This window comes from Propithecus coquereli, unplaced genomic scaffold, assembly GCF_000956105.1.
Source record: "Propithecus coquereli isolate 6110/MARCELLA unplaced genomic scaffold, Pcoq_1.0 Scaffold134, whole genome shotgun sequence".
In the NCBI taxonomy this organism is placed as follows: domain Eukaryota; kingdom Metazoa; phylum Chordata; class Mammalia; order Primates; family Indriidae; genus Propithecus; species Propithecus coquereli.
The window spans coordinates 314,728-331,005 of NW_012137636.1; the positions used below are offsets into that span (position 1 = coordinate 314,728).

Consider the following 16,278-nt stretch of genomic DNA (forward strand, 5'->3'; position numbering starts at 1 on the left):
ATTAGCCATCCAGTCAGCTCACAATCCTCTCCACTCAATTCTCTTCTGTAAACATAGCTTGAGAAGCCAAAACCCAACATGCAAAAAATCCACATCAATGTATATCTTCCTAAGATTATATTTATCTCCAATGAAGATTCTCACCCCAAACAGTCTCAAGTCAGTCTCCAGCTGGGGACACAGGCGGCTGACATCGTTGCCATCACTTCTGCCTTTGCAGACTACCAGGAGCAGTCCTCGCTCATCTTCTCCGCCTGGGCCGTCTGGCACGTGCTTGGAGGGATAAACACTGAGGGGTCTTTAATGCCCAGCTGTATGTCAAAAAACCGCATGGACAGTATCACACTGTAATTTTTGGTAAAGGTTTCCTGGACAGGATAACAATCCTTGACTGTATAGATGCCAATCCAGGTTTCATCTATAAAAGGGAGAAAGTTGACTTTTTAATAGAGAAGACAAGCAAAATGCTTATATTTTTTATTGTGATAAAATGTACATAACATAAAATTTACCATTCTAACCATTTTTAAGTGTTTGGGAGCATTGAGTATATTCGCACTGTCATACAACCATCACCACCATCCATCTCCAGAACTTTTTTCATCTTCCCAAACTGAAACTCTGCACTCATTAAACACTAACTCCCCATTTTCCTCTCCCCCCAGTCCCTGGAAACCACCATTCTACTGTCTGTCTCTATGAATTTGGGTATCTCATATAAGTGGAATCAAACAATATTTGTCTTTTGTGACTGGCTTTATTTCTCTTAACATAATGTTCTCAAGGTTTATTCAGCTTGTAGCATGAGCCAGAATTTCCTTCCTTGTTAAGGATGAATTATATTCCAATAATATGTGCGTGGGTGTGGGGGTATGTGTGTGTACATATATATATATATAGAGAGAGAAAGAGAGAGAGAGAGGGAGAGAACATTTTATTTATCTATTCATCTGCTGATGGACATTTAGGATATTTCCACCTTTTGGCTATTGCGAATAATACTGCTGTGAACATGACTATAAAACTATCCGTTTGAGTCTCTGCCTTCAATTCTTTGTGGTATATTATCGAGAAGTGGAATTGCTGGATCATATGGTAATTCTATGTTTAACATTTTGAGGAACCACCACACTGTGATCCACAGCATGCATGCCTGTATGTGTAAAACAGTCTGGGGATGGGCATATTGGCAGCAGAGCTGAGAATAATTTCACATAAAAGCAGGACATCTGGACACTCAGAATAATGGCAGTAGATTTGATCACTACAACTTTAGGGAGTGACGTAGCGGAAGGAAAAAGAGGCACCGATTCAAATGTTTGCCTTAGAAAAATGCTTTCCATGGCACAGACCTTGGGGTGACCACAAAAAGTCAAAATCAAGGCTAAGTCCACGAGAGCCAAACTAGCGGAAATGTCCAGGTGGCATTAGAAAGTTGGCGGAGGGTGTTTCAAATACTTAGATCCCATTGCCACATAATTAGCAAGGCAACATGGGCAACTAATGGGGACTTTGAACAACTTAATGAAGCTTATAATTGCCCCTAACAACTAACAACTACCTTCCTTAATGGACTTAGACCTTTCTTCCCATCATGAGTCCTGGGCACAATGTTCAAACCCTTCTTTTCATCCTTACAGGATCTGGCTGACTTCCTGTCGGACCACTCCTGGACGGTGATCTGCTCCTGGGGCCCCCCGATGGAGTACTCGTCTTCAAAGGTGGAGTTCAGAGGAATGTCAAGAGGATCCCAGGGTTCCGTCAGGGTGATCTTTGAGCACTGCTTGGTGGCTTGTTCAATCTGAAACATCACTCCATCCTTATAGAGCAAAATGTATTCAAATAGTCTGAAAGACAGGTTAAAAGAAACTAGTTTAGGACTTTACGTTCTAATCATCATGCCTTTTACCAGTAAAAAGGCCAAAGGCCTTTGATATAAATTACTTTTAAAATAGAAAAAAATAGGAAAAAATTAATTTTGCTTACTAGGCAATCATTTACATTTGGAAACACACTAGATACATGAATACAGGCGGTCCCTGGGTTATGGACGAGATATGTTCCTGACAAGGTGTTTAGGTCGGATTTGTAGGTATTATGTCATTAAATATGTGATGTCCAATTTCTAAGCAAAAGTTTATTATATCTCAAACAAGAAGCCCTACAATTAATCAAAGTGTGTGCCTCATCTGTCAACACAATTTTGGTATCTTAAGGGTAGTTTGTTTATGCCTGGAAAGCAAGTGGCGATTAAATTGCGAAAGGTATTTTCCACAGCTTGTTGAGAACTGAATATTTTTCCTTGCAAGAAGTGGTCCAAAGCCTGGAAGAAGTGGCAGTCAGTTGGTGAAAGGTCTGGTGGATACAGGGGATGACAGAGAGTTTCCAAGTCCAGCTTCTATAGTTTGAGCAATGTTTTTTTTTGCAACATGTGGTCTTGCAAGAAAATTGGCCTGTCTCTACTGACCAATCTTGGCTGTTTAATCACATGTATCCTCATCATTTTAGCCAATTGGTTGCAGGAGATATCACTGTAATAGATTGACCAGGATTCATGAAGCCATAGTGGACAATACCAGCGCTGGACCAACAAACACACACCATTAGCTTTTTTTTGATGAATATTCGGTTTTGGACTGTGTTTTGACACTTCATCTTTATACAACCATTGTGCTGAACACCTGCGATTGTCAAAAAGAATCCATTTTTCACCACATGTAACAGTATGGTGTAGAAATGGTTGGCCTTTATGTTGTGACAGCAAAGAAGGCAAGCTTCTAGATAATTTCTCTTCTGATGCTCGTTTACTTCATGTGGTACCCATCTATTCAGCTTCTTTACCTTGCTCATTTGTTTCCAATGGTCCAAAATTATTGGAATAGTAATGTCAAACCTTGCTGCTAATTTATACATAAGTTGAGATGGATTCACTTCCACTACAGCTTTCAGCTCATCATTATCCACTTTGGTATCAGGTCACCCACGTGACTCATTTTCAAGATTAAAATCATCAGGATGGAACTTCTCAAACCATTGACATACTGTGCATTCATTAGCCACATCCTTCTCAAACACTGCATTGATATTTTTAGCTGTCTGTGCTGCATTGGTTCCACGACGGAACTCATATTCAAAAATAACATGAATTTTTGACTTATCCATGGTTTCACAAAAATTGCTCTAGAAATTTTTTTGAAAGATAATCACAAGCCAAAATATGCATTTGAAAGAGTAAGGATGTACCTTTATAATAAAAGAAAAAAAATATATGAAATATCACAGTGAAATTCAAGAGATATCAACTGTTAAACTTAGTACTTAAGAAAATAGGGCATGCCATACTTAATAACCTAAATAATTTTGCATCCCTGATGAACAGTGCACATACAGTAATAATAATAACATTACTATAATAGCTCAGATGTGGTAATACACATGTAATAATACAGTGTAATACTGTAACAATAATAATAAAACCCCTGTACTGTAATAAGTTACAGAAACTATTGTGTTCTTTCTTTTAATTCCAACAGACAGAACACAAAAACAAGCTCAAACAAAAAGTTTAGATAGGAGAAATTTCAAAAACAAATATTAAAGGTTAACACTAAAAGTTGCATCAATGCTAGGCTAACAGAAATGTTACACTTATTTTGATCTTCTAACAAAATCAATAATAAACTTTCCATTTCAATAATTAATCCACTATACTGTTTAGTAATAATTAATGCTTTCAATGAGCTCTGCCTTTCGCAAGTTCCATTATTCTCATTTTATCCTTTATAATTGTTCTGATAGTCGAGCGACTGAAACCTAACGCTTTCCCAGTGAATCATGGTGTCTGGCCTTTCTCTGAACAGTTAATTATTTCTACTTTCATTTCCATCGTCGTCACCTTTCTTTTCACTGCAGGATCACCTGGACTTGCAGTGCACTTTTGGTTTGAAGGCATGGTAATAAGGGGAAACACAGAATGGGATAAAAAAGGTAAGGAGAAGCAGTGCCGTGACTAAGCGACCATATGCACAGCGAGACTAGCCGCTACCATAAAGATGCTGCACCAACGAACCACTTATGCCACCGGGTTTGTTTACATGCGTGGAAGAAACTAGTTCCTGAATTATTAATTTAATTATGTAATTATAAATTATCCTCATGGAGAGCCTTGGGACCCTGTTCGTAAGTATGGAACACCGTCACTTGGGTCGTCTGTAACCCTGGGACTGCCTGTATTCACCATCTTAATATGAAATAATTAAAAGTCAGAGGTCAAAATGAAATATTCACTGGACAAATTCTTACTGAGGACCTATTGTATGCCAGGTCTTGTTCTTAGGGTACAAACATGGGGGAGTCCTGGCCCTGGCTTAACAGCTCGTTTGTGATCTATTGTTTAGCCAGAGCGACACAGGAGGATTCGGCCCTTGGTTTGGTTGGGTTCTTGCAGCACCAAGGCCAGGAATTACAGGGGAATACTGGATGTAGAACAAGCACCCACTGGGGACTGGAGGGAGGACCAAGCACCTGCCCCTCGCTGCTTCAGCCACCTGTCAGTCACGAGTAAAGGGCTTTGCCGATTGCTGCGCAGGCCCAGGCGCACCTCACTCGGCCTGCGGGGGCTGAGACAACCAGGGACGAAAGCTGAAGGGACCCCAGAGAGAACAAGTTCCCTAAGCCGTTTGTCCCCACACTCTAGGCTCCTCTCCTGATCACGTGCTTACCCTTCATGGGGAGAGGCAGGGAGGTATTCTGAGGTTGTGGGCAGGAATCACCACACCTGCCACGTGGATGCAAGTCCTGTATCTTCCTTAAAGCTAGGGTGTCTTGGGGTTGGGCGAAGCCTGCTGTTTCTGTGCATTTTACTGTCAGTCTAAAACTCAGGCCACAACTGCTGGTAGAGCAGAGGGGGTGTTGTAGCCCTGACCTCAGAAAGTGAAATTCCCAACACCTGAAGGCCAAAGAGCCTAGAGAGGTGGTCTTTCATAAGCAGTAAAGACAACCACCGAATTATCTCAGCTTTGTGAGACTCACTCCACTGGAGGAGCCTCTGCCAAGGTTGTGGGCTCTCCATCCCAAGTCTGAGCTTAAAAATCATTTCTTTCAGAAAAAATATTATAAATGATTACTTGTCTATATGGTCAAAATACAGTCATGTGTCACTTACGTTCTGAGAAATGTGTTAGGCAATTTCGTCTTTGTGCGAATGTCATAGAATGTACTTACACAAACCTAGACGGTGTAGCCTACTACACACTTAGGCCACAAGGTACAGCCTATTGCTCCTAGGATACAAACCTGTACAGCATGTTGATACTGAATACTGTAGGCATTTGTAACACAGTGGTAAGTATTTGTGTATGTAAACATATCTAAACATAGAAAAGGTGAAGTAAAAATATGACATAAAATATAAAAAATGGTACCCCTTAGAGAGCTCTTATAGGAGCTCTTGCAAGGCAATTACAAGCTCCATTCATGTAAGTGAATGGAGCTTGCAGGACTGGAAGTTGCCCTGGGTGAGTCAGTGAGTGAGTGGTGAGTGAAGGTGAAGGCCTTAGACGTTACCGTACACTACTGTAGATACGTACACTGTACACCTAGGCTACGCTAAATTTATAAAAAAAAAGTTCTTCAATAATAAATTAACCTTAACATACTGTAACATTTTTACTTTATAACATTTTAATTTTTTTTAACTTTTTGACTCTTTTATCCCAACACTCAGCTTAAAACACAAGCACATTGTACAGCTGCACAAAAATATTTTCTTTAGACCCTTACCCTATAAGCTTTTTTGTGTTTAAAAATAATTTTTTTTTACTTTTTAAACTTTTTTGTTAAAAATTAAGACAAGAACATGCACATTAGCCTAGGCCTACACAGGTTTAGGATCATCAATATCACTGCCTTCCACCTCCACATCTTGTCCCCCTGGAAGGTCTTAAGGGGCAATAACACGCATGGAGCTGTCGTCTCCTATGATAATAATGCCTTCTTCTAGAATACCTCCTGAAGGACCTGCCTGAAGTTGTTTTACAGTTAACTTAATTTTATAAGTAGAATGAGGGCAGTTTAACATAATGACAAAAACTATAGTATAGTAAATACATAAACCAGTGACATAGTCAGTTATTATCCTTCTCAAGTCTTATATACCATATGTAGTTGTCTAGCTAGTCTAGCAGCCAGACTTTTACATGACTGGTAGCGCAGTAGGTTTGTTTATACCAGTGTTACCACAAACATATGAGTAATATGTTGTGCTACGATGTTACAAGGGCTACAACATCACTAGGCAATAGGAATTTTTCAGTTCCATTATGATCTTACAGGGTCACTGTCATATATGTGGTCTGTCATTGGCAGAAATGTTATGTGGCCCGTGACTATATTAATAGTAGTAGTATTATGCTTCAGGTTTCTATGAGCTAGTATGGAAATATAAGCATGGTCTCATTTTATATATTTAGATTACCCTGCTTATTTCAGAAAAGATTTGAAATGGCTTACAAGGGTAAAAAATATATTAACCAGACACATACATTTAGAAATGGGAGGGACTATATTAAGAAAAGTAAGTGTGCATTTTATGAGATATTGCTCAAAAATGGAGCTAACCTCTCACAATATGCACATTAAAATATTAGCCCTTTGAAGGAGTTTGGGGCTGGATTGTCCCTGTTTTCTCACAATCAGTTAAGTGCCTGGCACATAAGTGCCTAAATTCTCAGCGATGGAATACAGAAACATTAACATCAACTTTTAGAACATAGTTCACTTGTAAATATAGCAATTATTGTCCATACACAAATCTTGTTCTGTGATACTTTTAATGACAGGTGGACACCCACAAAATAAGTTGTCTATGTTGTTCTTCTCACCATCAACATCATCTTGTGCTTTACCAAGTTCTAGGCTAGGAAGTCATTCCTAGCTTTTGTGAGCTTCCCAAATTGTTCCCCTAGAGCATATGAAGTTGTGTGCAAGGTAGGGGGTTCCTTCTTGAGACTAATGCCCTCACCCCCCAAATTCACAGGATCACAGAAGTATTATCCCAGCAGCCATGTTTGTCATACATGACCTTGCCATTCTTACCAGAGTTTACCGGACCAGAGGGGAGACAGCAAGATTCTCTCCCTTTGATATGAGGAATCACAACTGAGGTCTATTAGTCAGCCCCTTTAAGTGGCTGGTCATGTCATAGTAATCTCAGAAGCCAAGGGAGGCTATTTTCCATCCTGTGCACCGAGAAAGAGTAAAGAATGAAGTAGAGAGAAGCACTGGGATTCCAACAGCTGTTCATTTCCTGGTGCCTTTTTTCTCTGAGGTCCTTTGAGTCCCCCACCTCCCACAGAGTTATAATAAGCTTCCTTTGTTCTAACAAACCTTCCCTTTTTGGCTTGCAAAGTTTTGTGCTACTCGTGACCAGGACTCCTTTCTGAAGGAGTTGAGGACCCCAGGGCTCCATGCCAGCGCAGCAGTTCTGGGGAAGGCACAGCAGTGCCCTCTGTGGGACCAAGGGCCACTGCCACCTGCTCAGGTGCCTGCAGCAGAAGGGCAGGGGACAGCAGGAAAGGAACCCTGACTGCTTCAGTATTTCCCTGAGGCCAGCTCTGCCCATATAGAGAAGTAAAATTTAATTTTAAAATGAGAATTCTAGACCCGAAACAATCATTACAAAATGTTAGCGTTTGTTAAATCTGGGTGGTCTGAACATGGTGTTTGTTATGATGTTCTCTGTACTTTTCTGTGTTTTCAAAATATTTAATTTTTTAGAAAGTGGGCATCATTTGATATTGAGGTTATGTTGACTGTGCCTTGAGTAAAACTGAAAATAATAATTTAATGGGAAGCAAAATAGAACTGTATAATTCATTTTTTCAAAATCCCATGTGGATAAAAATGCTAGTACTGTTCCATGACAAATTTTAGAAAAGTAGACTTTAACGATGTTGTAGCGGCTTGTTTATGTGAACCTATTAACAGTTAGGATGTAAGTTTCTCCATCGCAAATAGGATACAGGATCTGAAGCCTGACAGAGACTGAAGGTCAAAACACAGAGACAGATCAGCCAAGGTTGAGATGAGTAATCAGCGTGGGGATGCTGTGCGGGTAATAACCCGTGGACTCGAAGGATTCAGAAACTTCAACAGAAACTGGATCCTCGAGGCATGATCAAAGCCTGGCCCTGACACGGAGGAAGCTTTGAGGATGGGAGGCACACACCGGACCCCTGGGGTACAATCAGGCAAAGTGAGGTGCTGGAAATCGGTGTGGGAGACAACCAGGCAGACCAGCCCTTGGTCAACAACAGCAGGCAAACTTGACCCTTTTGCTGGCCAGGCACCAAGCAAAGCACGGTTCCCTGGGAGGGGCAGGCAAGCATTCCCACAAGGCCCAGCTATGAGCAAGGGCAGGCTGGTCAGGTCAAGCCAAAGTCAGAAGGTCAAGCTCTCCAAGGCAACCACAACACACAGAAAGGCCATGGCTTGCTTTTGCCTCTCACCATAGGGGACAAAGGATTTTTGTTGCTTTTAATAAAATTCTCAGGCTGCATTGGCAATTCCTATTGTTTTCTAAAAATTCATTTTTCGTAAAAATTAGGCTCTACTATCCCCATGTTTTCCAAAACACTGAAAATCTGCAGTTTTATTAACATTTCTTTTGAAAATAGGTATATGGTCTTATGTAAAACTGGTTCATGTTTAATGTAAAAAAATTCAAACAATCCAGAAATGGAAAGTAAAGAAACTCTAACTGACAGAAATAACAACTCTGTGCATGTGTCTGTACATATATTCTCCTAAATATATCTTTATGCACATATTGCTTTTAATATTTAAGTTTTTACATATGGTAAAATATACATAACATAAAATTTACCATCTTAACCATTTTTAAATGTACAGTTCAGTAGTGTTAAATACATTCCTACTGTTGTACATCCAGTATTCAGGGCAGGACTCTTGCAAAATTGAAACTTTATACCCATTAAACAATAACTCCCCATTCCTCCCCCTCCTCAGCCCCTGGCAGCCACCATTCTACTTTCTGTCTCTATGAGTTTGACTACCCTAGGTATCTCTTATAAGTGGAATCATACATATTTGTTCATTTGTAACTGGCTTGTTTTCGTTACTATAATGTCCTCAAGTTCATCTATGTTGTAGAATGTGTCAGAATTTCCTTACTGTTTAAGGATGAATAATATTTCATTGAATGTATATACCACATTTTGTTTATTGTTTCATCCACTGATGGACACTTGAGTTGTTCTACCTTTTCTGTATTGTGAATAATGCTGCTATAAACATGGGTATACAGTATCATTGATTTTTCAGTATGTGTACTATACGCATTTTACAAAAATTAGTGAATATCATATATTTGTTTTCCAAACTGCATTTTAAATTCAACAATTTGCCCTAGATAATCTTCTAAGTCAACAAATAGAGATCTATGGAATCCTTTCTTCCTAATTTGCTATTATGAACTATTTTAAATATGCAGAAGAGTTGAAGAACTTATATCCACCACCTACATGTTCCAATTCTTTCCATTTTTCCATATTTGCTTTATCTATTTTCTAAATATTTCCTAAAAACCAAGGACTTTTTGCCACATGGCCACAATATCACTATTACATCTAGGAAACTAAAATTCATTCCCTAATACCAGCTAGTATCTGCTCCAAATTCAATTGACCCCCAAAATATTACATATGTTAAAGCTGGTTTTTCAAATCATAATCTAATTAAGTTTCAAGTATTATATTTGGTTATGTCTCTACTAAAAATCTGCAACAGTGCTCCTACCTTTTTTTATTTTTTTAACATGACTCTTTGAAGATTCCGGGTTCGCAAATACTCCACATTCTGGATTGCTTTGTCAGTTTCCTCAAATCATTTAACTCACTCCTCTAGCTCCTGTCATTCCTGCAAACTGGACATGAGGTCTAAAGGCTTGATGAGATTTAGGTCGAAGATATTTGGGAAGATCATGTTGGCGAGACTGTGTAATTCAGACTGCATCACATCAAAGACAGAGTGATGTACCTTTACACTCTTAATGCTGCTCACTTTCATCACTAGCTATTAATATGTGGTGACTCCAGATTTCTCTGTTATAAAGGTGCAATTAGCAAGTAATTGGTGAGTGATACTTTGTGATGCTGGGAATATCCCGTTATCCAATAGCTGTCACCTAATGGTTTTAGGTAAAATCATTTCCTGAATCTATCATTTCACTGGGAGTTGTTATATAGTATCAGTGGTATAACAAATGACATCTATCCATCTTAAACTATTGTGTACCACTCTGGATTGATGAGCTTTTATTTATTCAATGTATGACAACCAATTAAAGTCATTATTCCTTTTGATGCTCAACTTTCCCAAGTTTGGTACCAGATACTTTCCAGCTGGTAACTGTGGCTTTGGGCATAACCCCATGCATCTTTGAGTGCTCCCTGACTTTTTGTGACACAAAGTGTCCCAGGCTCACATTGGACTTTCCTTGCCCCAGATCTGAAATCAACCATTAATCTAAGGAATCCTGGTTACACTTAGTGGAGAAACAACTTAGAAACCAACATCAGGGCACTAGATGTGCTCATGGTCATTGGGATGTCATTGCTTTGAAGGCCTTTCAGTGGTCAGAGCTTCCTATATTTTAAAAAAATCATGAACTCATATTGATATTTCCAATTTAAATTTAACATTTTAGGTTCCTCCCCCATCCTTTTTTGTTTTGTATTTATATATCTTTTCTCTTTAAAAATCATGCTTACTAAAAACATTAGCAAATTTATTTGCTTTATCCTATAATAATTTTGCAATAATACTTTCAAAACAATTATAAATAATAAAATTGCTGGGTGAAGTTTAAGATTTAGTTGCAGCTCTTCTTGTCCTTAGAATATAATTCACTAAGATTTAGAGTCCTCACTGTGTTAAAAATTCACCTAGAATAAGCCTATTCTCTGTGTGGTTATGGTTCCAGATTGATATATCATCAAGTACATTTATTCTCAATTCAGAGACTTTATAATTTCCCTCTTTGATTTAATTTTATTATTATTTTTTCCTCACTGCCTTTTTGATCAGGTCTTTATTCAGAATAAGCTGTCCAAAATTATCCTTTATGGAATAAACAAATTTCAGAGTTTATACAGGAGGCTTCTTTTCTTCTGTGGGAGATTTCTTTTCTGCTGGCTTCTTATCAGCTGTTGGCTTCCTATCAGCTGCTGGCTTCCTATCAGCTGCTGGCTTCTTGGTATCTGCAGACTTTTTTCCCACCAAAGCCTCTTCTGTTTAACACCAACAGCCTTCTTTCTTTTCTTCCCTCCCACAGGCTTCTTGTCTACAACCTCCTTCTCATCTGATTTGGCCTCTAGTGTTGCGTCTGTCTTATCCACCCAAAGTTTGTGGTTCCTGGCCTGGGGAAGAACGGTTTTCCGGTGCATGGTCTTTGTGTATAGGTTTAGCTTCAACATGATTCTCAGGTTTTTCAGGGGATTCCTCTTTGGGACTGTGATGGATCTTCTTGTGTGGTTCATGAAGAGCTCTTTGGATCTCTGGGCTTTTCAAGATTCTGCTAAGGTCTCTATTGATCATCTTGTGCATTGGAAGGTTGTAGTTACTCTTGCCAGAAACAGCTTTACTGAAAGTGCCACATAGTTTATTTAATTTCCGGAAAGCACTTTCAGTCCAAATACAGAAACGTCTCACATCCCCACCAGGAGCAAGTTTCAAAATGTTCAGCTTGTTTACATTAAGCAGAGTAATTCCATGGATGCTTCTGAAGGCCTTTATGATATCATTGTCCTCTTTATAGATGATGTATACTCCGCTGCACCGGACATGATGATGGTTTCTGATTTTGCCCTTGCCAGCTTTCATTCTCTGAGAGCTATAGACCATTTTGGCCTTACGTTTCTTAAGAAGTAAAGTAGCTTCCTTGATCTTCTGGTAGCCTTCAACTTTACCTTCAGCCACCAAAGGAAGTTTAGGAACTTCCTCAATACAATGACCTTTAGACATGATCCACACTGGTAAGGCCAAGGCAGCCAGGGCAAAGCAGATGGAGTATCGCTTTTGGGTTGTGTTCATTCTTTGGTGCCAATGGTGCCAGGTTTTGGTTGGCGCAAATGTACAGCCTCCACGACACATATTTCCAAAAGCACCCTGACCAAAATGGTGAGTCCCACCACCTCCAACTCTGGAAATTCGTGCCACAGCTCTGCCAGTACCCCACAACTCAGCACTGGCCTGATGATCTGCTAATTCACTGACAGCACAGGAGTCACAGTATCTGATTGAATGGGAGCCTTGAACACAGCTGGGAAAGTGACATTTTTGCCAGGTGACTTCCTCTTTTCAGAGTACACCAATATCAGTGGAGGAGCATAAGCCATGACAGGGACACGAGAAGGCCACAATCCTCTCAGCCCAGTGGCTCCTACAGGAAAGCTGATTTAATTTTATTATTTAAATATGTAAAAATATTTATGTTTCAAAACTTAAAATGACACAAATGGGCACATTAAGGGAAGTCTCCCTTCCATCCCTATCTCCTGTCCCCATTCCTCATGTTCCTTATGGGTAACACTTTTCAACTGCTTCCATTTCATTTTTCTTGCATGTCTTTTGACAAAAAATAAGCAAATACATACAAGAATTCTTATTTCCCCCTCTTCTTTATAGAAAAGGCAGCATGTTGTTTATATATATATATATATATATATATTAATACTTTTCTGTACTTTGCTTTCTCCACTCTCCATTAATATATAGAGATTGTTCTTATTCTTTTTATGGCTATCTAATAGTTTATTGTGTGTAAATACTATTGTTTATTTATCCAGTCTCCTACTGATGAATATTAGGTGGTTTCCATTCCTTTGATATTAACAAAAATGCTACAGTAAATAACCTTGTGCTTGTGCTGTTTTGGAGGTGTATATTTAGGGTAAATTACTAGATGTGGAACTATTAGGTCAAAAGGTAAAAGCTTTCGTGATCTTGTTAAATATTACTAGATTTCCCCCTTAAGATTGTACTATTTTGCACTACTAGCACCAATATATAACAGTGCCTGTTTTCTTTACAGTCTTGCCAACAGAGCATGTTTTCCAACTTGAATTTGTGCCAATCTGGCAAGTAAGACATGGTATCTAACTATTGTTTTGTTTTTTTTTTTTAAGAACTTTTTTCTTGATAAATATACAATAGATTGCATAAATCTAAAGCATTAGAACTTGAGAAATTTTACAAAGTGAACAATCTGGTAGCCTTCACCCAGATCAAAGATAAGGCCCGGGAAGCCTCCCTCGTGCCCTCTCCCCCTCACTACCCTTACAAACAGCAGTGTAGTTTTATTTTTCCTTCACTCATTATAGTTGGTTGAGCAAATTTTCATATGCTTAAGCACCATCTGACTGTATTTTTCTAGGAACTGACTGTTCATTTATTTGAATGTCAGATTTTTGTTTTTTCTTCCCAATTCTCTATAGCTCATTAATTAATTAGCCTTTTGTATCTAATAAAAGTTGCAGATATTTTTTTCTCTGCCATTTATCAACTTTATTTAAATTTTTTCTACAATACAAAGGATTTTATTAATACATTTTTTAAAGTCAAATTTCTTTTATTGTTTCTGAATTTTGTCATACTTAGAAAAATTTTCCTACTTTCAGGTTATAAAGGAATGCACCCATGATTTCTATTATCCCTGTGTGGTTTTATTTTCTTTACACTTAAATCTTTAACCTATTCAGAGTTTATTTTATGTATGGGCATGAGATATGGATTCAATTTTATCTTTTCCCAGTTGATCTGAAACCATTGATTAAAAAGTTCAATTTGCTGTGCACAGTGGCACCCACCTTTATAATCCCAGCTACTTGGGAGGCTGAGGCAGGAGGACAGCTTGAGCTGGAGACCAGCCTGGGCAACACAGCGAGACTCCCTCTCATTATGAAAAAAAAAAAAAATCTTTTCCCCAGTCATTTGAGATGCCACATTTATCACATACCTAATTTCCAGATGTATGTGGGTCTATTTCAGGGCTCTCTATTTTATTCCCTTGAGTTGCCTATTCATGCACCAGTATCACATTCCTTTAATCACAGAGATTTAATAGTATGTTTCACTATCTGGTCAAATTTACTAGTCCTACTATTGGGTCCTTCTTTTCCAGTGTTTTCCTAAATGTTTCCATGTGAAACTTAGAATCAACTACTTAGCTCAAAAAATATATTTTTGACATTGGCATTTTTATTGGGATTGAGTTAAATTTATGTATTAACATGGGAAGAATTGATATCTAATGATGTTGAGTCATACTATCACTTCAAAAAAAATTGTTAATTTTTTTCAAATTTCATTTCATGTCTTTTTGTATATATTTCAGGTATGTTTAAATTTTTCCTGTGCAGGTTTTGCACAAGAAATTTATTCCTAGTTTATCTTTTCTTGTTGCTGTTAGTGTTTTAAATGAGCCCTTCTCTTCCATTATAATCTCTAGCAAGTTATTGTTTGTATATTTGAAGATTATTGATTTTTCACGTAATTTTATATACAGTCAACTAACTGAATTCTCTTATTGTTTGAATTAATTTTATTTGTAGGTCTCTTGTGTTTTCCACGTATATTGTATCCATATTATTGACAGAGATAGTTTTTACCTCTTCTAATTTTCATGTCTCTAATTATTTTCTCTTCTCTGATTATACTGGGCAATAAATCTGACATAATATTAAATAGAATGAAGACTATGGGCATCCTTGTCTCCTTGAGTTTAATGGAAAAGGGGCTATGGTTGCAATATTAGGTAAATTAAAATCTATACAAATTTTATCAAGTTAAGGAAGCATCCATTAGTTCCTATTGAATCCTTTGTGTCAGAAATGTTTGTTAAATTTTATCAACTGCCTTTCTGGAAGACTAAGGATATGATCACAGAATTATTTTTGTACATGTTGATGGATTTCCTAAAATTGAGCCATCCTTGAATTCCTGGAATAAACCTCACTTGATCAAAACGTATAATTTTTTTAATGTGCTGTTGGACTCAGCTTGCTAGGTAGGAATTTTTAATCAATTGATTATATCAATATTCATAAGTGAGATTGCTTTACAATAATTTTAGTAGACTCACATCTCCCTCGTACATATGTACCATGATTTGCTTCACTAGTTCCTTATCTATGATCACTTAGATTATTTTCACAGTTTGGTTAATATTAACAATGCTAGATATAAACTGGAGGTAAAATCTTTTGCCTTTCTGTGCTTATATTCCTATGAAAAATTTATAGACTGGGATTGTTGGATCAAAGGAAATTCCCATTTTGTATTTTACAAGATACTATTTCCCCAAAAAGAACACTGGAATGTTTAGCTGGATGTGGAGCTTCATTAATTCCTTTGCATTCGACAAGGTACTAAAAGTTTACCTTACTAAGAGAAAGAGGGAGGAAACTTTTCTGTCTAGTTTTCCTATTTCATTATAAGGTTTACAGGCAACATGAAAAGCATTGTTAAAAAGCTTAAGTTAAGGAAGGAATCAAAGTTCCCAGTTTACTACTGATCAGCTGTATGATCATAACTTTAATTTCCCTATTTCTTATAAGGAAAGGCAGACCAAAATTTTGAAGCTTACAAAATTATTCTGAAGATAATTTAATGTGAGATAATGGATATATAAAATGGCTATACAAATGCAAGATGTCATAGCTATGGAAGGAAAATCTGATCATATTTATGTTTACTACCATCAGTTAACATCTAACAAGGAAACAAATAATTTAACTTATACATGTAAGATTTGATCTCCATGTAAGAAAGAGGGCTAATACTTTCAGGTGGGACGGAGAGATGAAGGAGAGACATAACTGTTTTCTATGGTGGACTCCTTCATAGAAGACTCAACAGGCATTTGCACCCCTTCTTCCTTGCCTGCCTCTCAATATGGAAGCTGAGAAAGTCATATGAAGTCATCCCTCTGTATCTGCAGGGGATTTGTTCCAGGGCCTCTGCAGATACTAAAATCTACAGATGCTCAAGATCCTTAGATAAAATAGCATAGCATTTGCATATAACTTATGTACATCCTCCTGTATACTTTAAATCACCTCTAGATTACTTTAATATCTAATATAATGTACATCCTATGTAACTAGTTTTTATACTGTATTATTTTTATTTCTGTTATTTTTTATTGTTGTATTGTAATTTTTTTTTTTTTAATATTTCCTATCTGTGGTTGGTTGAATC

At 37.7% G+C, this 16,278-nt stretch overlaps 1 protein-coding gene and 1 pseudogene across 1 annotated transcript in view; both read right to left on the bottom strand.

The window, feature by feature from the left end:
• Window positions 1-221: 221 nt before the first annotated feature.
• EPDR1 (ependymin related 1) overlaps window positions 222-16,278 on the bottom strand; it is a 32,463-nt gene continuing 16,406 nt past the window's right edge. The window contains 2 exon segments of the mRNA XM_012638763.1: window positions 222-418; window positions 1,639-1,847. Coding sequence (XP_012494217.1) covers window positions 222-418; window positions 1,639-1,847 — 406 coding nt within the window.
• LOC105805791 lies at window positions 11,167-12,446 on the bottom strand (annotated as a pseudogene).